This window comes from Odontesthes bonariensis, chromosome 12 (assembly GCF_027942865.1).
Source record: "Odontesthes bonariensis isolate fOdoBon6 chromosome 12, fOdoBon6.hap1, whole genome shotgun sequence".
NCBI classification, from domain to species: domain Eukaryota; kingdom Metazoa; phylum Chordata; class Actinopteri; order Atheriniformes; family Atherinopsidae; genus Odontesthes; species Odontesthes bonariensis.
The window spans coordinates 10261839-10286692 of NC_134517.1; the positions used below are offsets into that span (position 1 = coordinate 10261839).

Below are 24854 nucleotides of genomic sequence, written 5' to 3' on the forward strand. Positions count from 1 at the left end.
TCGCTTAAAGGGATAGTTCGCCTCTTTTGACATGAAGCTGTATGACATCCCATATTAGCAATATCATTTATGAACATTTCCTTACCCCCTGCTGCGTCCTGTGAGCCGAGTTCCAGCCGAGTTTTCAGAAAAGAGTTCAACAGAGTAATACATTTGCATCACAAAATCGTTCCTCCAGAAAAAGTCAGACCTCACAATCGCTTGGCGCTATTTCTCTCCCTTCTTAAACCGTGCAGACCGAGCAGTAAACACCGTAACAGCTGTCAGCAGGTGGCAGCACGCAGTGATACGAAGGGAGAGAAAATAGGGCCAAGCGATGGTGAGGTCTGACTTTTTCTGGAGAACGATTTTGTGATGCAAATGTATTACTCTTTTGAACGCATATTGTTTTGAGAAGCAAAACGCTTTATTTTTGTGGCCCCAGCCAACGAGCCGGACTACCTTCGTCAACGCCAAAACTCGGCTGGAACTCAGCTCACAGGACGCAGCGGGGGGTAAGTCAATGTTCATAAATGATATTGCTAATATGGGATGTCATACAGCTTCATGTCAAAAGAGGCGGACTATCCCTTTAACTTTGACCGTCTCAGTCCTCTTTTCTCTGTATCCTGAAAATCTGTTCATCTGAAATAATTTTTCCTGAAAATCTCATCCCGACTGATTCCTTTATTTGTTCAACAGCTGCCAGAAATGCTTCACGGTGACAGTGAGGAGCACAAACGCTGCCAACTGGGACACTTTATCCTGCAGAACCTGGGCCTGCTGACTGGGTTCGCCATCATGTTGCTAATCGCCATCTTTGAAGACCGCATTGTTTTCGATTTTGGCTTTTAGCCAAGAAAAGAGGAGGAGGAGGAGGGGAGAGCTGGAAGCATCAGCGTCGTTCTTCTCGGCCTTAACGTGCTTTGTTTGCGATGTACCGGCCTTGTCTTGCATGCACTGAGTCTCATTCGTGGCCTCCATTCCAAACATGCAGTAGTGGCTTCTGCAAATATCACGACTCTGCTGGTGATGTTTACACTCTACTGCTCCACCACCAGCGCCAACCCGTCTGCTCCCTGTGAAGCAAAAGAAGAGCACCACCAGAAAAGACCCCCTCTGCTCCAAACCTTTGAACTCCATCTTGAAAAAGGGCTGTAGACAGTGACGTAGTGCCGGATATATTTTCCTGCAAAGAGGCAGCTGTCAGGCCCTGCAGCTCGCTCGCCGCCTATCCATCACCACTTGTCGTTAGTATGTCGTCGTCGTGCCCCCCCACCTCATCCACTCTGTGCTGTGTCCCGTCGTCTATGCCTTTTCCATCTGTTGTGTGTGTTCCACCTGCAATCCATCATCACCTTTCGCTGTCACTGTGCCGCTCATCAAACACCGGTGTGACAAGCCCCGGCCACTGGAGCAGCTCCACAGCTGCACTGCACACCATCACACTGTCCTTAAAGAGACACACAGCTCCGTTTAGCTAGCGGCTCTACCCAAAAGAAAGCCTTTAGCTCATGTTGCACGACCCGCACAGAACTGACAGCTTTTAAGCTGCAGTGTCAAAATAGAAAAGTGTTCCCCTGACCGTACCTACGAGGGATTATTTGTCTGTTTTGTTGTCTATTCAGATATTTCTACATAAAACTGAACCTAGTGGTTGAGGAGAGAACTGCTGCCAACATACCTGCCTTTACAAATAAGTCAGTCTTATTTTTTATTTATGAAACGCATATCATGAATGTCTGACCACGTTTTTGTAGGGATTTGATTGACAATCTGTAGCCAAATGAGACCTTTTCATTTTAGGCAGGTATATGTTCTTTTTCTTTGGGATATTTAGCAACTTCAAACTGTGAGTTTGGATGAACTTAGTCATCTTCATCATAAAGTGCTGTAGTGGAGTAGGTTTATTTAGGGTGCCTGAATAAGAGCGGCCTGCAGTGAATGTGAAATCACAGTAGGAGGTTCCGTTCAGTTGTCACATCACTGCAGATTTTTAGGTGCTGTACACACATGTAGTCTACGCAGTGTCTAGTAGTATTAGTATGCAACTAAAAGCTCATTTCAACTTCTGCTAACAATTTTGTTTTTTTTAAGTACTATTGTAAAAAATTAAAGTAACTTCTCGACAATCTGTAACAAATAACTGGAGCAACTGTACTTGATGATCAGGCAGGCTGTCAGATAATGAAACAAAGAATATTCATCCGTGACATTACTGTCGAGCATTTCTCCGTTTCTGGAAGCGTACTTTATGTTCACTGAGCAAAGAAAGCCAAAAGTGGCCACAGTGAAGATTTTTCAGTGGCTGGTGCTTGACACGGCTCTTCCTTCCCCGCCCTGACATTCCACTAATATGCTAAGCTGCCAAACGTAGCTTCAGCTGCTGGAGCGCACACATGAATGTGTGTGACGTCATTTATCCTGTCACTGTGTGACATCCATCGTCTGTGTCTTAAATGGCTGTAAATCATCCTCAGTCTCATTGAACTCATGCCATTGTATTGACTGAATCGTGCATGAGTAAAACGGTAGATGTTGTGTCGAGTGCAAAATTGTGTCTTTCTCTGTTCTGCAAAGTTGAAATATTGAAAACCTTTGTTACCTTTTAAATGACACAGTAAGGATCATGGGGAATTCCTTGGGGTATAGTGTGACTGCTTTTAAAGCCTGTTTGTGTTATCTTAAAGCATATATATATATATATATATATATATATATATATATATGCATCTCATCATTGTCCTTTGGTCTATTAGTTCAGTCATTCCTTTAGTTTTTGATTTGTTGAAAAGAGTAGACACTATGCCCCAAAAATAAAGATTCCTCAATGGCAATTTGACACACACAAAAAAAAAACATGATCATTTTTGCTTTCTTGTATTTGTTTAGTAAAATGCCAAATGTGACATTTTTGCTGTTTGCCTGTCTGTGTATTATCCCAATCGCAAAAAGGAAAATAAACTCTGAAAATATCCTGGACTCCTGGTTGTGCTGTAACCTCTCAGAGACAGCTGTTGTGCAGCTGCAGAACCACAGCACTGTTAGCTGGAAGCTTCTGTTTGCATTCCCACATCAGCACTGTTGGCAACATTAGCTCCTGGCATGCAGATGTTTAGGCACCTCCACACCCCTGTTTTTGGGCAGATTGTCTGATCTCTATGTGGCATGAAGTTGAAGATGAGTCTCTCTTTTCAACATTTTATTGAAGATTTGTAACTTTTTTTTGTTGAATTCACGGTGCATAAAGCCCCATCTAAAAGTTTAAGAAATTCTCGTCACCTGTGCAGAACTCTGAAAAATTCAAATAATTGTTGTTAAGAAAGCAGGAAAAGGTTATAGGCTAATTGGTAATGTAAACATTATTTAATTTTTTGGGCTTTTTTTAATGCCTTCAATGGATAGGACAGTTCAAGAGAGACAGGAAGCAGGGGGCAGAGAGAGGGGGAATGACATGCAGCAAAGGGTCGTCCGATGGGGGACTGGAACCGGGGCCAGCTGCAGCGAGGACTGCAACCTCTGTACATGAGGCGCCTGCTTAACCACCCCAATGTCAACATTTTTATTTAAAAACGAGCGATCAAGGTTGAACTGAAACCTGAGAGATCAAAAGATTTTTCCAAGAGATGGAAAAAGATGGGAGAGATAATGATCCTGAACCTCAGAATCCACAACTGATTACCTTTGGAGGCACAAGGTAGAAGCTTTGCCTCAGTCCGCTGACCTAAACATCACTGTAAAATCTGTAAATAGATCTGAAAGCAGCAGGGCCTGCAGGGCAGTCAAAGAATCAGACAGAACTAGAGACCTCTTCCAGGAAGAATGAGCAAAAATCACACAAAAAAGGAATGAAAGACTGAACTGAATACATAAAACATTTTCAAGCTGGAAAATGAGCTGAAGGGGTTGGCACCAACCGTGTAGCAGGCCAAAACTTTCACTTTTGTTGTCGTTTTTTTTAAACTAGATGAAAGAGTAATGTAGCTTAAAATATTAAAGAAATGCTTAATCTTTTTCAAATCGGGTCATCTTTAGCTTTTCACAGTAACAGAACTTGTGATCAAGCAGAACTTTTGCATGTTACTGTGAATACCAGAGCTCTTTGAAAGAAGCACCCATTTATGAACCAAACATAGAAGGTTGGGCTGAGTTTCTGTGCTGTGCTGCTGTTAGAACGGTCACACTGCAGTTTGCTGGCTGTGTATCCATAACATCTATAAATACTGCACTCACATATGTGCCTGAAGTTCAGCAAAGAAAGGACAGAGAGCATCTGAGTGTGTGCTTTGTATACTTTTTAATGAGGCGTCAGAGTGTGAAAGCAAGGCGGGGACTAAAAGCTTAGCTGGCAGAGCAGAGCGACTCCTCGTCTGATCCAGTGCTCAGCAGGAATGTCGGAGTTTAGCGTCATGGTGATGACATAGTTGGTGGAGTGTCCTGTTGTGGACAGGGTTCCCCGCCGTTCGCTTGTCTTGTAGACGGGCACCACATAACACATTCTCTGAGGAACGTCCTGTCGCTTCATGGGCTTCAGCCACATCTGGCAGAAAGAAGCAGAGTGGAGTGTTACAGAGGGGCTGGCAGAAACTCCACTCAACTTTATTTATAAAGCCCTTTAACACAGCCGTGGCTGAAACAGAGTGCTGTACATGAGTAACAACACGAAATATAAGGCATAAAACATAAGAACAATGTAAAAACAATAATAAACAATAACAATATTAAAAAAAACTATAAAATAATAACAGAAACAGAGTCTTATGCTGGGATAAAAGCCAGGGAATAAAAATTGGTTTTAAGACGTGTTTTAAAGATTTTTAGGAGGTGTCTCACAGCTATGAAAATAAACTGGAAACCTACACATTTCCCTCTGCAGTTCTGGAAAATAAGTTGTGTTTAAAACTGCAATTAAAATTCAATATCGAATCGTAACTCATTTATAGAGTAGCATAATGTTTCAATGTGAGGACGCTGGCGCTCACTGTCTCCTCTCGAAGGCATTCACGCGAAACAGCGCAGAAACAGAGAAGGGAACGAAAAAGGGAGCTTGAAAGCCAAATTACCGACTGCAGGGCCAAATGCATTAAACTGACAAAAACTGAGTGTACACACAAAGGTAGGAAAAAAGGCAGGGAAGTGCATAAGAATTAGGATAGATATATCTCTATCTTATGTGAAATGGGAGGTCATTCCACAGTTTAGGACCGGCAGCGGAAAAGGCTCTGTCTCCTCTGAGCTTCCGTTTGGCCCTCGGTACCTCCAGGAGCAGCTGATCAGCTGACCTGAAGCACCGGGCAGGAGCATAAAGGCGGTATCATGGTTGCCGCGTCTGTCACGGCGGTGTCGCACCGTGACGTCAAAATGACGTTTCAGGCCTGGCGCTTCCCTTGAACAGACAGCGCAGCGCGTTGTCGTGCACCAGTCGATTTTTGTAACTTGGCGGCGCCACCAACGAAAAACCGGATGGACCGATGTGAGACCGGCTCAGTCAGGAGGTGCGTTTGTACAGGCAGCTGTACGAAACTGCAGTTAAACAGCACAGGGAGCACGTAAACTCCCAAAACTCTTGCACAGAGATTGGCAGAACTTTGGGGAAAGAGGGAGAGTTCTGTAAGAATGTGTGGAAGAAGCTACGGGACAGATACGTGAAGGCAAAGAAGAGGGCAGAGACTCTGTTGATGCCGGGGGCTTCAAACCTTCACCTCTTTTAACTGAATTAAAAAATTAAAATGATCCGAAAACTGCAGCAGTATCATTAATTACAGTATTCTTGCTCTTGACGGCGGCATTGTTTTCTTCTCCACTTTCGTGGTTGTAGAGTAGAGGTAACCGTCACGTAGCAGCGCCACCTGTGTGACGGAGAAAATTGCAACTACTGGCGCAACGACTTGCGCCACTATACATGGCGGGCACGAAATCGTGACGTCATCAACACCGCTCGCGCTAGCAGACGCGGCAACCATGCTAGAGCCTTAAGGATGGAGCAGCTCAGAGAGGTAAGGCAGGGCGAGCCCATTTAAAGATTTAAAAACAAATAAAAGAATCTTAAAATGGACTCTAAAATGCACAGGCAGCCAGTGGAGGGAGGCTAAAATGGGAGTAATGTGTTCCCTCTTACGTGTTCCAGTTAGGAGGCGAGCGGCAGCATTTTGGACTAACTGGAGACGTGCGAGGGAGGACTGGCTGACTCCAAGTTAAAGTGGATTGCAGTAATCCAGCCGAGATGTGATAAAGGCGTGGATTACTGTTTCAAAGTGCGTATGTGCGAGGAAGGGCTTCACCTTTGCCAGCTGCCCAAGATAAAAAAGCTGGACTTCACTACTGCACAAATTTGCCGGTCCAATTTAAAATCACTGTCCATCTTAGAACCCAAGTTTGTGACTGTTGGCTTCCTGTATTGCACCAAGGGTCCCAAGTCAACAGGAGGGGATTCGCAAGAGCCACTGGGACCAAACACCATCACTTCTGTCTTATTCTTGCTGAATTTTAAAAAGTTTAAGGACATCCAGGCTTTAATGTCTTCAAGACATAACAGAAGTGGTTTAAGAGAGAAAGCATCCTTCTTCCTTAGGGGAAGATAGATTTGGCTGTCATCAGCATAGCAATGATAAGAGATACCATGCTTTCTCAGGATGGAACCCAGGGGCAGCAAGTACAGAGAAAAAAGCAGGGGCCCTAAAATTGAACCCTGTGGAACCCCATATAGTAGCAGAGCAGAGGGGGACTCAGAACCACCAAGGCTTACACACATGGTTCTGTCTGCCAGGTAGGACTTGAACCAGTCCAGGGTGATACCAGAGATGCCCACTAGGTGCTGCAACCGAAGCACCAAAATGTTGTGGTCCACACACAGTATCAAAAGCCGCTGTTAAGTCCAGGAGGATAAGAGTCACATAGTCTCCAGAGTCATTCGCCAGGAGGATATCATTAAAAACTCTTAATAAAGCTGACTCTGTGCTATGCAGTGTTTTAAAGCTGGACTGGAAGACCTCCTGAACATCATGCTCATCCAGGAATGATTTTAGTTGAGTATAAACAACTTTTTCCAAAAATTTTTAAATAAAAGGCAGCTTGGAGATGGGTCTAAAATTGTCAAGCACACCAGGATCAAGACTGGGTTTCTTAAGCAGGAGTTGCACCACAGCATGTTTAAAACTTTGGGGGACAACACCAGAAGACAGACTGCTGTTAATAATGTCCAGAACCGACTGCCCGATACTAGGAAAGACCTCTTTAAAAAAGTAAAGCGGGACAGTGTCACAGGGAGAACCTGATGGCTTAATCTGGCCAACCACATCCTCTAAGTCCTTCAGAGACAGAGGCTCAAACAAGTCAAACACAGCCGAGCAAGGAGCAGGGTCAGAGGGGTCAGATGCAGGAGTGGAGATGAGAGCCCTTGCAGTAGTAACCTTGTCAATGAAAGCAGCAGAGTGGAGTGTTACAGTGGGGCTGGCAGAGAGCAGCCAGGCCAAAGGATGTGATTTTAAAATTCAACATACTCCGTTTAAACTTGTAGCACCCAAGCATATGAATAATCATTGAAAAAAATCATTTTGGCTCTTCTTGCATATTTTTGGGTGGGAATAAACCAATATTTTTGGAACTTTTGGAATTGGGCTAATTTTGATCATTTTAGGCAATGTTGCATATTTGCAACTGTGGGCTTTCCTGATTAATTTTGTAATAATACAATTTGGAGACCTGACCTCCCATTATCGCTGTGAAAGGTGGACAAAGCAGACCACACCAAACGAGACCAGAACGAACTAGAACAGACCACCGCAAAGCAGAGTGTAATTCACTGGCCAAGAAAATGATTGCTGTGACAACATGTAATTGCACATAAAATGTAATGTAAAAAAATATTACACATGAATGTAAATAATGTATGTAAATTGAAAAAAAATCAAATAATGTAATATAAATAAAAATATAAATAAAAATACAATGTAAATAAATAAAAAGCTTGTTGCATATTTGCAACTGTGGGTGCTACAAGGTTAAAAGAGACCATTTTGTCAAACTGTTGTCATTGTTTAGGGTCTGTTTTCTTTCTATTTTGACTGGTCAAGGCATTTAGCGTGCTTCAACTGCAGGACAAACTGTTTCCGGGTCAGAGTGCAGTGATGAACATATAGATCAAGCAGCTAACCTAGATCTTTTTGTTTTCTTACAAATTGGAACTTTGGGGACATAAACTTCTTAAACAAAAGCATAAAGAAGGAAGAGCTCCCTTGAGCTATTAAGATGTATTGCTTATGCAAAAAGGATAAACTGGGCCACTCAAATAAAAAACAAAACGTCTTAAATAAAAAGAAACCCAGAAAAAAACAGTTTGTAAAGTTGCAGCCGCAGAAGTTGTAATCTGGTTCCATAGCAGGCGCCTCAGCACAGATTTGCATTTCAAAGCCAGCCTCTGTTGTGTTCACACACAAATAATAAACACATTTTTAATTGAGTTCCGCTCTCGTCAAAAACTGCTTCTGTTAATAACTTGCCCTGAAATGTCTGAATATTAAAAAAGTCAGTGCTGTGCATTATTCATCGACACTGAACGGATTGTAGAGAAGAGAGAAGAGAGGAGGAAAAAAAGAAGGAAAACGTGATCAGTCATCACTCTCAGCTGCTTCTTTCCATTTCTGTCAGTCTACTTTCATACACCACATTAAGCTGTGTGAATAATAAGAGAAAGGGAGGCAAAGGAGACGAGTGTCCTGCAGCCAGAGTGTAAAACAGGGCTGAAGCTTCGGCTGAGTCCAGAGAACAGGGAGCCGTGAGCAGCTCCAGAGTGTGGCTGGTCTCTCTCTCCTCACAATAGAACAAAAGCAAAAAAACAATAAAAAAAATAATTAGAAAAAAGAGCTCTGAGGGTTTTTTAAACCCAGAATGGACTCTGTCCCATTTCATAATTTTCTATTAATAAATATAATATCTTCCCTCATTTCTGGCACCTAGAGAGATTTAGACAAAGAGAATCAATAAAACCTGCTTCCCTCGAGTCTTATGTAAGAATATACAGGATCATGCAACGAGGACATTTTGACAAGTCACCTGCAGCGTTTTTGCTACACACTCCAAATTTAATACAAGGACAGTGAGGCGTATTGGTGCCCACGGAGGTGTCAAATCTCACAGCTATGAAAATAAACTGGAAACCTACACATTTCCCTCTGCAGTTCTGGAAAATAAGTTGTGTTTAAAACTGCAATTAAAATTCAATATCGAATCGTAACTCATTTATAGAGTAGCATAATGTTTCAATGTGAGGACGCTGGCGCTCACTGTCTCCTCTCGAAGGCATTCACGCGAAACAGCGCAGAAACAGAGAAGGGAACGAAAAAGGGAGCTTGAAAGCCAAATTACCGACTCCAGGGCCAAATGCATTAAACTGACAAAAACTGAGTGTACACACAAAGATAGGAAAAAAGGCAGGGAAGTGCATAAGAATTATGATAGATAGATAGATAGATAGATAGATAGATAGATAGATAGATAGATAGATAGATAGATAGATAGATAGATAGATAGATAGATAGATAGATAGATAGATATATCTATCTATCTATCTATCTATCTATCTATATATATATATATATATATATATATATATATATATATATTTATTTTTATAAATCTCAATTGTGAAATTTCACTCACGTGCACAGGCCTTATTATTATTTCTGATCCCATTTCCAACTATGAAAGATTGTGACCCTGTCCTAATTAGTCAAATGCATATACAATACTGTTTGCACCACAACTAAATAGATCTAACCAGAAAAGTAGAATCACAAACAGAATAAGAAAAACTGCTGAATGGAAAGTTTAAAAAAAAAGAAAGAAAGAAAGAAGGAGGCCAAAACGCACATCAGCATCAGAAGTATAGAAGGAGGACCTTCATCTGCATCAGATGAATGCATAGCTTGTATGTTGGGTCATATCAGGCTTAAATGTGTATATGCAGGTGCAAACATTCTTATTTCATGAATCCCACTTTGTATGTAGGAAAAGGGGCTCACATTGTTTTTTGTGTGTATGCATCGTTTATACATCCCTCCCAGAGTATTTTTTCTTCTTCCAAGTTTAAATACTTTATAAATTGATTGTTCCTAGTGAGCTCTAATACAGCTGAATGATGTCTACTTGGTGAAGATGGCCGTTTAAACAACTAGAGATTTTCAGTAAAACCACTAACAAATCTTTCTTTTATATCTTGGAAACTTGACAGTAGAATTTAAGCTTTTAGTAGTGGAGCTCCACTGCAGTGACTGAGCAACACTGGCATCTAAGATTCACAGTCTGTGCGTCCTGTTTAAAAATGAATTAAAAGCTCCAAACTCCAAATCTCAGGAATAATTGACACCACATCAATAAACTACTGAACCAAACAGCTTAAATATTTAAAAACATGTTTTAAAGTGAAGTAGGATTTACACCTCCGACAGGAAAAAAAAAAGGATCAACCATCATGAACGGGATGTAACATGTAATGAATGAGAGGGAAATAAAAGGCAGTTCACATTACTATCAGACGATTTCAGAGGGTTCTTAGAACAAACTCGTCAGAAGAAGTGTGTGAGTGTGTGATGTGACAGCATCTGTGTTGTGCTCCTCACCACAGGCATGGGATCGTGCAGCACTTTGGGGTAGGACTCCGCAAGAAGTTTGGTCTTTCTGTTCCAGCGGGCCCCATCAAGGAACAAACCTCTGACGTAAACACCTGAAACAAATACACGGTTCACAGATGTCAGAAAAGTTCGGCGATATTAGAATGATGTACTCCGAACTGGACCTAACCTACCAGCTTAAAGGATTCCTCTTACCAAAAAACATGCAGATGTAGACATCCAATGTTAACTGGAAAGCTGAACTGCCTTGTGGTCTGCAACCTTCTCATATACAATGACATCTCCCATTAAGTGAGGACAAAAGGGTGCTGTTTAGCAATAACTGGATGCTGGAGTCTTGTCAGTACCACACACCCAATTGCACAAACACACTGTCGAATTTGTAGCTTGGAAGCATCATCTGTGTTAGCATGATGGGGGCCCAGCTGGGGACTGATTGAGGGTGAGGTTTTATGTGAGATTTGAGTGAGAATCTCAGAGCAGAGCTGCAGGCACAGCGAGGGGCTGATGCCGGCCTGCATGCAGATGAGAGGCAGAAAAGCCTTCTGTAACTTACTTTCTCACGTAATACTTTGCATCTCTTCAGGGTGCTTGCTCTTTTTCCAAATTAAAATTCCAGACTTTTTCCAGACTTTTTAAAAAAAAAATTTCCCCAAGACCTTTACTTTATGTACTTGTAACTTGTGTGCCTACTGCCTACTTCATTGGTTGAGATTGTACCAACTGTCTTTATTAGAAATGTTCATTTTTATTGGCTAGTATTCAATGAACAAATGCATTATTCACAGTAAATTATGCTTTTACTGATGAAAACGTTTCAAAACATGAAAATCACAAGTACATGAATTTCACATCAAACAAGTGTCACAAAAACTATCTATAAAAAAAAAATTTAATGGATGGATGAATGTATGTAGAATTCAGTCTCTTCACTCACATCTCATCCCATTAGGCTAATACAGTACGTGACCAGTTAGTAAAATTATAGTTTTAAAGCCATCCATCCATCCATCCATTATCTTCCGCTGGTCCGGGGATCGGGTCGCGGGGGCAGCAGCTTGAGCAAAGAGACCCAGACGTCCCTGTCCCCGGCCACTTCCTCCAGCTCTTCTGGGGGGACCCCGAGGCGTTCCCAGGCCAGCCGAGAGACATAGTCTCTCCAACGTGTCCTGGGTCTTCCCCGGGGCCTCCTCCCAGTGGGACGGGCCCGGAACACCTCACCGGGGAGGCGTCCAGGAGGCATTCTCACCAGATGCCCGAGCCACCTCATCTGACTCCTCTCGATGCGGAGGAGCAGCGGTTCTACTCCGAGCCCCTCCCGGATGACCGAGCTTCTCACCCTATCTCTAAGGGAGAGCCCAGCCACCCTGCGGAGGAAACTCATTTCGGCCGCTTGTATTCGCGATCTCGTTCTTTCGGTCACTACCCACAGCTCGTGACCATAGGTGAGGGTAGGAACATAGATTGACCGGTAAATCGAGAGCTTCGCCTTCTGGCTCAGCTCCTTCTTCACCACGACGGGCCGATGCAGAGCCCGCATCACTGCAGACGCCGCACCGATCCGTCTGTCAATCTCCTGTTCCATTCGTCCCTCACTCGTGAACAAGACCCCGAGATACTTGAACTCCTCCACTTGGGGAAGGATCTCATTCCCGACCCGGAGAGAGCATTCCACCCTTTTCCGGCCGAAGACCATGGTCTCAGATTTGGAGGCGCTGATGGTCATCCCAGCCGCTTCACACTCGGCTGCGAACCGCTCCAGTGAGAGCTGAAGGTCACGGCCTGACGACGCCAACAGAACCAAATCGTCCGCAAAAAGCAGAGACCCGACTCTGAGGTCGCCAAACCGGACCCCCTCAACGCCCTGGCTGCGCCTAGAAATTCTGTCCATAAAAATTATGAACAGAATCGGTGACAAAGGGCAGCCCTGACGGAGTCCAACCCTCACAGGAAACATGTCCGACTTACTGCCGGCAATGCGGACCAAACTCTGACACCGGTCATACAGGGACCGAACAGCCCATATCAAGGAGTCCGGCACTCCATACTCCCGGAGCACCCCCCACAAGAGTCCCCGAGGGACACGGTCGAACGCCTTCTCCAAGTCCACAAAACACATGTAGACCGGTTGGGCGAACTCCCATGCACCCTCCAGGATCCTGCGGAGGGTATAGAGCTGGTCCACTGTTCCACGGCCAGGACGAAAACCACACTGCACCTCCTGGATCCGAGATTCGACTATCCGGCGGATCCTCCTCTCCAGTACCCCCGAAAAGACCTTACCAGGGAGGCTGAGGAGTGTGATCCCCCTATAGTTGGAACACACCCTCCGGTCCCCCTTTTTAAAGAGGGGGACCACCACCCCGATCTGCCAGTCCAGAGGCACTGCCCCCGATGTCCACGCGATGCTGCAGAGACGTGTCAACCAAGACAGCCCCACAACATCCAGAGCCCTGAGGAACTCAGGACGGACCTCATCCACTCCCGGGGCCTTGCCACCGAGGAGTTTTTTGACCACCTCGGCAACCTCAGCCCCAGAAATGGGAGGTCCCACGTCCGAGCTCCCCAACTCTGCTTCCTCATCGGAAGGCGTGTCGGTAGGATTGAGGAGGCCCTCGAAGTATTCCCCCCACCGACTCACGACGTCCCTAGTTGAAGTCAGCAGAGCCCCGCCCTCACCATACACGGTGTTGACGGTGCACCGCTTCCCCCCCCTGAGCCGCCGGATGGTGGACCAGAATCTCCTCGAGGCCGTCCGGAAATCGTTCTCCATGGCCTCCCCGAACTCCTCCCAAGCCCGAGTTTTTGCCTCAGCAACCGCCGAGGCTGCGTTCCGCTTGGCCTGTCGGTACCCATCAGCTGCTTCCAGAGTCCCACTGGCCAAAAAGGCCCGATAGGACTCCTTCTTCAGCTTGACGGCCTCCCTCACCACTGGGGTCCACCAGCGGGTTCGGGGATTGCCGCCACGACAGGCACCGACCACCTTGCGGCCACAGCTCCGGTCGGCCGCCTCAACAATGGAGGCACGGAACATGGCCCATTCGGGCTCAATGTCCCCCACCTCCCCCGGGACATGGTTGAAGCTCTGCCGGAGGTGGGAGTTGAAACTCCTCCTTACAGGGGATTCCGCCAGCCGTTCCCAGCAGACCCTCACAATACGTTTGGGCCTGCCAGGTCTGACCGGCTTCTTCCCCCACCAGCGGAGCCAACTCACCACCAGGTGGTGATCAGTTGACAGCTCCGCCCCTCTCTTCACCCGAGTGTCCAGGACATACGGCCGCAAGTCCGACGATACGACTACAAAGTCGATCATCGAGCTGCGGCCTAGGGTGTCCTGGTGCCAAGTGCACATATGGACACCCTTATGCCTGAACATGGTGTTCGTTATGGACAATCCGTGACGAGCACAGAAGTCCAACAACAAAACACCACTCTGATTCAGATCGGGGGGGCCGTTCCTCCCAATCACGCCCCTCCAGGTCTCACTGTCATTGCCCACGTGAGCATTGAAGTCCCCCAGCAGGACGAGGGAGTCTCCCGGAGGAGCACTCTCCAGTGCCTCCTCCAGGGACTCCAAAAAGGGTGGGTACTCTGAACTGCCGTTCGGTGCATAAGCACAAACAACAGTCAGGACCCGTCCCCCCACCCTAAGGCGGAGGGAGGCTACCCTCTCGTCTACCGGGGTGAACCCCAATGTACAGGCGCACAGCCGGGGGGCAATAAGTATGCCCACACCTGCTCTACGCCTCTCACCGCGGGCAACTCCAGAGTGGAAGAGAGTCCAACCCCTCTCGAGGAGGCTGGTTCCGGAGCCCAAGCCATGCGTCGAGGTGAGTCCGACTATATCTAGCCGGAACCGCTCAGCCTCGCGCACCAGCTCAGGCTCCTTCCCCAGCAGAGAGGTGACCAGTTAGTAAAATTATAGTTTTAAAGCCTACATTCCTATTTCTCATTTCACAATGCCTTTGAGCATACTGTAAAATTCTACCATACATTTATTTTCCATACTTATTAAGACTTTCAAGACTTGCGCAAGCACCCTGTCTCTTATATTAAGTTAGCCTTATGACAGATTTCATCTGTTTGATTCTTCTCTTGCACGCAGTGCTTATGTTCCACTTCTTTAATTTTCGACTTTGAAACCTCACTGTATATTACCCTTTTTCACTTTCAAAATCGGCCCTGATACACAACTTTAACTAGTGACCTGCTACAACCACACCCCAACCCATCTAAAAGCCACTCTCAGTGGCATCTTACCATCCTCTGGGGGTCGTTTGAATTGTCTGTCATCCAGGACCTCAAAGTCAAAGCCTAGCAGGTCAATTGGAATGGTGTGTTTCCTGGCATAGTTCTGCTGGCTGCCTGTGAGGAAGGCCTGGGTGAAGAAGAATCCAGATATCCAGAATACAGCAGGTGTACCCTCGTCACACCAATCCTGAACACAAAACGAGGCAGAAAAGAGACATGCAAAACCAAAACAGAGGATTCATGGATCAATTTTGGTTAGGAAGTTTTTTTGTGTTTTTAAAAGCCCAAACATCCAGAGTTAGCGCATGCTCTCTTGAAAGTCCACTGATTCCAAGTGAACAGAAAACTCATTAACTTCGCATGAGCATTTGCATGTGTGTGGTAAAGTTGATAAGAGTTTCAGATGTAAAACATTTGCAACAATACTCATCTAAAGATACAGCGCCACCTGTTGACAACAATCTGCTACAGATTTCTAATGGCCCACAAGAGGACACATGGCCTGGACACATGGACAGAGCAAGTTTAAGATCCGGTTCTAGCACCACTTTCAGGTAACAGGAAGTAAGCCTTAAGCGGCAAACATTCACATGACCTTGACCAGGGTTTCCAACATAATGTAAATATTTGAGTGGGCTGCACAAATATAAATAGCCCAACCACATATTTATTTTACTCTTACTGTAAGGCTACATGCAGCGCTTTGATTTGATTCCAAATTCCAGATTCAGAAATGGGGGTTGTGCAGTAAATACTTTGAGTCTGGCTAGATTTCAGAGGAAAAATACGACAAACCATAGACGTGATAAACAATTTAATATCTTCCATTTATAATCTGTTAAACTGCAACGTTTTTGGATTTCATGGAAGAAAAAAAGCCCGTGTAACAACGCTCCTTTGGTCTGCATTTTGGATGAAGGTTAGATGTTTGCTAGTCCTCACAAACTTAATGGAAAAATTTATTCTGCAAGTAAGATTTGTACAGAAAGGGAGTTAACGTTTAAAGTTAACTCCAAATATGTTCAAAGTATTGACATTTTTCAGCCTTAGCTTTGTTTTTTTTACCCCTTGCCCTGTCCAGCATTATGGCAGCAGAATTGTAATCTGAATACCGTTTATGCCAAACACATTTGCTATGCCAAGGGAAACTCTATGAATGTAAAGCTCCCCCTTTCAGCCTTAGCTTAATGAATTTTCCCAGCGTAGGAGCATGTAAAAATATAAGGAAACCCAACCTCTGGCCAGATGTTAATGTTTGTGGTCCACAAATTCTTGGGTAGGTCACAAAGAACAACAGCTTTAAGATGATATTAATTTGTAAAATAAACAGAAATTGGATTTCAGGTTCGTGTTTCCAGCCTGAACCCTAACAAACAAATGACAGGATGAACAGAGAGCTTTACATTTACAGATGTTGACAGTGGCTAAGTGCACCTGCACAGCAATATCACGTTCCCTTACGTATGGCGTTCCCTTTTCCCCCTGCACCACTGCAGTGTTTGTGTCCATCCACAGCCTACATTATATCCATATTTGTCAAATCATAGAGCATAATTTGTGTTTGTCCTTCACCCCAAAAGTCTTTTTCAGGCAGCCATCCTGTTCTGCAGTGACTAGTGAAGCAGATGTATGTGTCGCCAGATGCCATGAAAGCTCCAGTAGGGCATTACACTGCGATTAAGACAAATGGATGTCTACAAAATGAGACAAAGATCGGCATACTCCACATAGCTTAACTACATTAGCACTTATTCCGAATATGACCTTATTTAGGTTAAGGTGATCAGAAAATACTTCTTTAATGGCAGTTTTTTATTGGGTCTTATATGGGTTGATATAAGTATTGAGCATTGCTGTGCATGTAAACTTTGCCAGTGAGTTTTTAATCACTCCTGGGTGCCACTGCAGACTGTGGATTAAAGTACCCACTTATCTATAATTATAGAGATACAGTAGCCCTTAAGGTTACACAAAGCTTTTAATACAGTTAGCTGAGATGGGAGTGATATTTTTCTTCTCTAATCTGGTTAGAACAGTAATTTTCCTAAAATGACCAAAGTTTCCTGCTCTGTCTGAGATAAGAAACCCGTGACTGCAGTTCACCTTGTGGGGAGTCATGAGCAGTTATTTCAGTTGGATAACGCTCAGACACACACACACACACACACACATTCTGCATTCTTTTCACTCTGCTGAGCACTGATGAACAGGAAGAATATTTCTTTAGTGGGAACTAACTGAACTGTGTGATGAACAGACGCACTTTGTAGACTCATGATAGGTCATGTGGTCATATGTACTTCCTGTCTGAGTTTTTCATGTGACTGAAGGGGTGTTCAGTACATGCCCCCGCCTCCAGTGCATTATGAAGCACATCTGTGTAACTTATGTGTCTCAAGCAAGTTTCAGCTAAAGTCTACGAAGACCTCCTTTAACGTATTCCTGTGTTGTCTGAGAATTTAAAAAAAAGAAGAAAAAAGAAAAACGGTTCCAGTGACACGCAGACATTATATGTCTAAATATTTTTTTTTTCCTTTTCCTTTTTCCTTATCACGTGGTTGTTATCAGGTGATTTTGAGTGTTAAGGCACCTGTAAGAACTGGAGTCTTTCAAGAAAGTCGTTGACGTAGCTTCCCAGCGGTTTGAGGCTGGGGTAGGACTTCTTCATCCACATGCCTGGGATGCGACCCGTCAAGATGCTGCTGACGACCTCCTCGAGCTCTGCAGACATGACTACGAGGCCCTGCACAACAACAACAACACACACAGATATGCAGAAAACACACACATTTTTATTACACACAATTAAAAAATGTGAAGTTGTTTGAATTGTGCTTTGGCATCAAATAAAATCTGAAAGAGTTGGTTAGTTGAAAGAAATAGATGCAAGTTCTTTCGAGATACAAGTTGACGACCTCATAAAAGGGACTCTTATTGCTCTGTAGAGAAGCTTTGATACCAGTCTGAATGATCACATGCTCATTCCCTTCCTGACTCTTTTATGCTCTCTTCAGTACATTCTCCTAAAGACGGTACACAGCAGAATGGTGCTAACCCCCACACCACCGTGCAACCCTATGGCACATCTCATGTAGCTTGATTACAGTCTCGTGCATGACACCCAAAGCCTCAGAAACTCATAGGATTTCTTTCAGCGTGACGATGTTGAGGCTTATGGCTATGACTACCCTCCAATTTACAAGAGTGTGTCACCCTGGCAACATAAGAAATCCAAAACACAAAAAAAAACCCTGATTAAAATTATGGAGCAGGTTTGCTAAGCCAGACAAATCAGAAGCAGGCTGCTATTAAAAAAAAAAAAGGTCTAGGTGCGAATGGCTAATTCCGCTAGTGATTTGCTAACAATGTGCTCATTTATGAACACAGGCACGAGCAGTTCATTACAATAATGACCACCACAATCACCCAGTAGCAACGGAAATTAGTATGGGGCTGCAAACAAGCAGACCTGATGACAATCAGTTGCAGGTAATTTCCTAATGTAGACACTTCTTACTTGCATTCTGACAAACATAATAAGCATGAAAGTGACCGCATTTATAACTTACTGAGCTGCTGAAAACATTTAAGCTGGACTGGTTTGCTCTCATAAAAAAAGTCTGTCTTCAACTGTTCAAATTCCCTCTTGTTTTTCAGAACTCAGGGACAATTGCATTGGCATGAATGATCAAGTAAAAAAAATTACCAAAGGGTAGCAAGAATTTTATCATTACACAGCCTCCTTTTCTTCCTTTACTCTGGAATTTTTATCTGAACTGTATTTCATCTTCTTGGTCTGTTTTTAAATAACACTTAAACATCTTAAAGTCATATTAATTATTGCCACATTTTTGGGATGATCCTCTCTCTTTTCCAAGCAATGTCTCCCCTTAGCAGCATTTAGTGCTCCAATGTTCAACACAAAATGAATGAAGACATTGCTTTATTAGCGGAAAATAATGGTGAAACAGGAAGTAATTTTGCTTCATCAATCTTTAGTAAATCGTGTTGCGTGATTAATTTGGATATTTTATCCCACAAATGTTGCACTCTGAAATGGAAATTTAAAAAAAAAAAAATGGAGATAATAAGACCTGCTCTAGAAACCACTTGGCTTCTTTATGGGTCTAAGACGCCAACAACAACAACACAGATTCTAAATGGTTGCTAATATAATATAACTTTCACAGACTCTGCTTGCTTGATTTAACAAACCTATCCTAAATTAGAGCATTTGGGGTGTTCTGCTGAATGCTTACAATATCTGATTTTTGAGAATTTGTTTCCAGTATTATCCCTGTAATCAGTCAGCAGAAGCGGGCCTGTGCTGATGAATTATTGCTTTCGCTTCACACAAATGCAAAATCAATGACAATTAGTTCAATCTGGCCTTACTGTTTTTCTGAAACAAGCATTTTAATGGGATTTCTGTGCATTTGTCATACACAATACCATAAGTATCTAAACAATAAGGACCTATGAGAACTGCACCAGGGTCAAAGTTTTGTAACTCAGTATCCAGAAAGCTAGTGCTGCGGTGAGATGCTAAAAATGTTACTTGTGGAGCAAAAAATTTCAACAAACTCAAAAATCACTGTCAAATTTGACACTGTCACTACATTGCCCTTCCTTCTACCTGTCCTGTGCTTGTGTGTACCTTTATGGCTTTCTGAATGTTGACACAGGAGTCTCGGGTGGTGCAGAGGAGGTTGTTGAAGCGGCCCATCTCCTGCACCAGCACTGTGTTCATGCTCTGATTGTAGCTGGTGGGAAAGCGCCTCATTACTGCTTCTAAGTCAAAGTCTGCAGGCAGCTTGCTCAGGATGTCAGCTGCCACATCAAAGACCATGTCATCGGAGGATTTGGCATCTCCGGCTGAGGAGCGGGACTGATCAGAGACACAGAGAACTGATGAGAAGGGGAGGCAGGACACGGGGTTCTGACTGGGATGACAGTATATCGTTTTCGGAGAAAATTATCATTTGCAGTCTTGGACTTGTCATATTATGCATTCCCTTTTGAGGACTCCTTTCCACTGGTGTTAGTTTGATCCTGATTCTAAGAAGGTCTGACTTTACTTTGCTAATATTTCATCATCTTTATGCCAGACTGATTTAAATTTAGACATCTCATAGGACACAGAATGACACTCGATATCTTACCTCTCAATTTCACCTTCCCAGTCTTTATTTATAGACCTGAGCCTAAGCTACAGCAAATAGTAACACTCAAGATTTCAACCAAGTATAGTCTTATGATCTCATCATAGAGCGTAAACTGAGAGGCTTCACAGCATTTTCCGTCCAATTTCTCCCACACAGTAATTAGACAAACTCTCATCAACAATTCTAATGCTCTGTCATGCTGATAATTATTCACTCTAATCTGTGATTTCTCCACTATGCCCTCAGTCCAACTTGCACCATTTACCTATACAATGTTTAGTCACTAGCCACCGGTAATGGATAATCATTGGCTAATGGCACCAGGGTTACAGTAGGAGAATGATAAATAGCTGCTTCATTCCATTTTAAGTGTCTCCCTGTTTATCGATCATTGAGACTGATGAGACCATATTAGATGCTAATGAAGTCCACACATGAGTGACGCCAATATTAATCATGTTGAATGGAATACATATGAATAAATTCCAGACTCCAGTGAGTTTTAATTTTAACTTTAAATCTAGCAGTCACGGCGAATGTGGAGATAATTGTCTGTTTGTGGCAACCTGAGCCTGATGCTGTGAACTCGCACTCCCTCTGTATACAGAGCTGACAGAAGCGCATGTACAGAGCCCATCTTTTCTGGTGTTGTGTGGAGACCCATTGCTCTCACTTGATTTCAAGTTTAAGGCATTCCAAAAAAATCTAACTTTTAACTCAGCGAAACATTTCTGATAAGTGGAAGACGCTGCTCTGTCTTAAAATAATAATAAAAAAAAGACAAACATATAAATATCTCTTTATACTGTGCGGGAGAAGCAGCACTTCTTTCATCTTCAAGTAGATCTTGATGTAAAATTCCAGGGACGAGGTAAGATATAATCCACAACAAGCTAACCTAGTCCAACTCTGCGACACTGAAATATAATGATGTGAGATCACACAGCTCCACCAAAGCCAATGTGAGTCATACTGTGTCTCCGCAGTGTCAAAAGAAGACAACCTTTTGTAAAATATTGTAAAATATTTATATTTTTTCTCTTTAATTAATGCTAGATAGATGGATTTTCAGGGGAGGACATTAAAAATTAAGTTCACAGTGAGGAACTTCAGGAAACGCACATATGTTGTGTTATTCTGTGTTATTATGTATATGAGGCTTCATGCATGCACTCAAGTCTGTGTATTCTGTATGTACATGTGGCACTTGCATTTGCTGGGTCAGAGTGTGATTTATGTTGTCAACCATTACAACTCCAATTCCCAAACATTTGGAAATTGTGTACCATGTAAATACATACAGAATGTAATATTTTACAAATCTCATAAACCTATATTTTAATTTTATGTTGATATAAAACATATCAAACGTTAAAAGTGAAGAATTTGACTATTTCATGAAAAAAATTTGCTCATTTTGAAATTGATGATAGCAACACGTCTCAATAAAGTTGGGATGGGGGGAGGCATGTGCCCAAGGGATCAAGGAGAGGGAGCACAGTGCTTGCTATCAGCCCTCAGCTCAAAAGCCTACATCTCTGATGGTATGGGAGTGCATTAGTGCCCATGGAACTGGCAACTTGCACATCTGGAAAGGCACCATAAGTGTTGAAGGGCATATACAGTTTTAGAGTAGCATATGCCCATATCCAGAGAACATCTTTGTCAGGTAAGGTCTTGCATATTTCAGCAGGACAGTGCTAAACCTCATACTGCATACCTGGTTTGTGAGACTTGTAAATCCTTGTATTCTGTTTTAATATGACTTGCACAGCGTCAGACTTATTGGGAATTAGGAGTTTTTGAAAGTGACCCAAGGCTGTTGGCTCTGAAAATCCCCCCCTCCAGTTTTACAGTTCTAAAAAGGTTATAAAAATCTGAAATATTTACAAAAGAAATCTGTATATAGATCAACTAATTCAGATAAACCATATATGAGAGCATCTGCATGGACTAATGCAAATTTCTAAATTGTTTATAAACAATTTCCAAATCTATTATCCAAAATATATTTATATATGATACAGTTGTTTGTTATAAGGTGAGGTGGATTTACCTGTGTAAGCAATATGCTATCAAACAGGAGTTGTGTTTCTGCCTGATCCTTGGTGATATCTGCGTTTGCGTTCATGCCAAATATCTCTGGCGACGGGTTCAGGGGAAGTGACTTTGTAAATTCTAAGTAGCTGTTGTACTGAAAGAGAAAAGGAGAAAACAGAGGGAGAGGAATGAGGTGAAGTCAGAGAACAAAAACATCCGGAATCATCTCGAGTAATAATACTCATTGAAAAACAGTTGTGCTCCTCAGATTGCTGACATTTATTTTAATGAATATGTAAATGCGAATTCATGAATAAAAGATTTGGGTGGACGGGGTGAAGCACTGGAGAACAAAATGCCAAATATAATGGTGCATGCCATAGATTGCACTTGTGTTAACAAATATATCAACTCTCAGGGACAGTTGCTACCTGCTGTGCCTTGTTACAGAAAATTCTACCTCCTAATGACTTTTTAAAGGTAGCTCAGCAACAATGTGAATGAATTAAAACCAAAGACTTTGTCATTTTTTTCTAAAACAATGACACAGCCTGCAGCTTTGTGTACCTGATGGGTTTGTAACTGATAATTAAATGTTTCCTAACATGTTTATGTGTATTTGCATACATGTGCATGTATGAATGGTGTTACGGTGTTTGTTGTCCCCTCTTTTCTGTCATCTCAGACCCCAGCTGGTGGAGGCGGATGGCCACCCTTCTTCAGTCTGGTTCTGTCAGAGGTTTCTTCCTGTTAAAAGGGAGTCGTTCCTCTCCACAGTCACCTCAGGCACGCTCAGGACGGGAGATTGGACTGAAGAGTTGGACTAATTTTGAATTTAATTAATTGGATTTGATTGGATTATGATTACAATGAACTGAATTCCAATTGGATTGAATTAGACTGTATTATTGAAGTGCCTTGAGATGAGAGGTGTTGTACTTTGGCGCTACATATGGTAAATAAAACTGATATGAATTGAATTGAATTATGCTGCAGTGTTAGATTTGACAAAGAGGATTAATTGCAACATTATTCTGAAATACATATGTTTGGTAAAAGTCACTTTTTCCTTGTTTAACATGTATTTTTTATTAGTAATCTGCATATAAAATGCAAACAATGATGTCTTTGCTGTGTGCTTGTTTGTATATTATTTTCATTGTAAAGAAAATAAATGGAAATTGTCCTGAGTCCTGGTTTCTAACTTAATCTTACTGATACAACTGGTGTGGAGCTCCAAAACAACAACAGCATTATACAGTAACACCTTGGATGCTCATCTTTTTGTACGTCTCCAGCTTCTTTTTGCAATCTTTAACACAATTTACATAGACAAAGTGAAAAGCAGAGCCCTGACATTCTGCAAGGGAAGACTAAGCCACTGGTTCAGATATGTGAATGACACCTGGGTCAAAATACAAACCCAAGTAGAAGACTTCACTGAACAATTAATTTGGAGGACAGTATCATCAAGGTCACAGAGTAGGACACAAGTCTGAGAACTCTGGTATACTGGAAACCCTTTGACTCAAACCAGACAGTGAAACAGAAAAGGACCATCATCAGATCTTGACACCATTAGTGACCCCATTAAAACACAGAGAATTGAAGAGGAGCAAACACATAACAACACATCTCTTCAAACGTCTGGATCCCCAAATTGGACTTCTGTTAAGTCAGCAAAGAGATATGTAAGAAAAGAAATTACAACATCTCGCAGAGAGGAAAAGTAGAACATGTGCACAATTTTTGTCATTCTTTGTGTGGCTACTGTCTGAAAAAAAATCAAGAAATATTATTTCCAAACACAATTTCCCAGTGTGTCCTAGTCTTGGACAAAAACCGGTTCCCCCTAAGGATGAAATACACAAACATAAGCCAAGCAATGCTGTAAGTGCAGTTCAGTGCTGCAGGGAATGGAATTTACAAAGGTGAAACTAAACAACCACTCCTCAAGCTTAATGTAAGAGAGACAAAAGCTCAGATGAAGATTCAGCATCCACCTGAATCTTAAGGATAAGGGACAGCTCTGTGTGGACAGTAATGTTCACATTGAGGACAAAGAAAACAGATGGTTTGAGAGAGGACTGAACCTCTTACAATGTCACCTTGATATCTCCAAAGGTGGTTTCACAAGTATTGACACCTTCAATCATCTCTCATTATGGCATTTTAAATAGGGCTGGGCAACGATTTAAATTTTTTATCTAATTAATCACATGATTTCCTTTTTTTTTTTGCTTTTCTGTGCCGGAAGATGTATTCTGTTAAAGTGGGTTTCCATAAATGGGGTGTTGGAATTCATGCCTCTTGAGGCCCTCAGCTTTTACTTAAAAGAGGAACCTTACAAGTTTGACAAAATCTGGGGGCCATTTATGACTTACCTGGGCCCGGACTGTTTTGAGACACTAACAAAAGGGGTATGTGGGTTGGCCTGGAGAGAATAGTTTGTGTTGTCCATGTGCTTGTGCCTGTACATTCCTTATTATTTTTTGTACTGAAGTATCATTGTGCCCATGTCTGATGCCAATTGTGATAACATGTAATTCTGTCTATGTTCAATAAAAAAATAAACAAAAAAATAAAAATAAAAAATAAAAATCACATGATTGCCCTGATTAGTATTTGTACGCAAAATCCAAAAATTTAATCAAAAGTAGTGTATAGCTTTTAGCATTTAGTTTTATTTTAAATGTGCTGCCATATGAATGAAAGTGCCATAACATTTGTTGTGGAAACACACTTTTAACATCAGCATCTTTCTGTAGTTTTTATGTAGAAGCCTCGCTCC

The 24854-nt window shown here is 42.6% G+C and overlaps 2 protein-coding genes across 2 annotated transcripts in view; one reads left to right on the forward strand and one right to left on the reverse strand.

Moving 5' to 3' along the window:
• The window catches only part of slc39a10 (solute carrier family 39 member 10), a 32190-nt gene extending 29235 nt beyond the window's left edge, over positions 1-2955 (forward strand). The window contains exon 10 of the mRNA XM_075479066.1: positions 682-2955. Within this exon, the coding sequence (XP_075335181.1) occupies positions 682-834 (153 nt within the window). The 3' untranslated portion in view covers positions 835-2955. The remainder of the gene's footprint in view (positions 1-681) is intronic.
• Positions 2956-4266: 1311 nt separating this feature from the next.
• The window catches only part of dnah7 (dynein, axonemal, heavy chain 7), a 92543-nt gene continuing 71955 nt past the window's right edge, over positions 4267-24854 (reverse strand). Inside the window, exons 59-64 of the mRNA XM_075480439.1 lie at positions 22080-22217; positions 19516-19746; positions 17449-17601; positions 14868-15045; positions 10596-10699; positions 4267-4519 (exon numbers count right to left, since the gene is read on the reverse strand). Coding sequence (XP_075336554.1) covers positions 4313-4519; positions 10596-10699; positions 14868-15045; positions 17449-17601; positions 19516-19746; positions 22080-22217 — 1011 coding nt within the window. The 3' untranslated portion in view covers positions 4267-4312. The remainder of the gene's footprint in view (positions 4520-10595; positions 10700-14867; positions 15046-17448; positions 17602-19515; positions 19747-22079; positions 22218-24854) is intronic.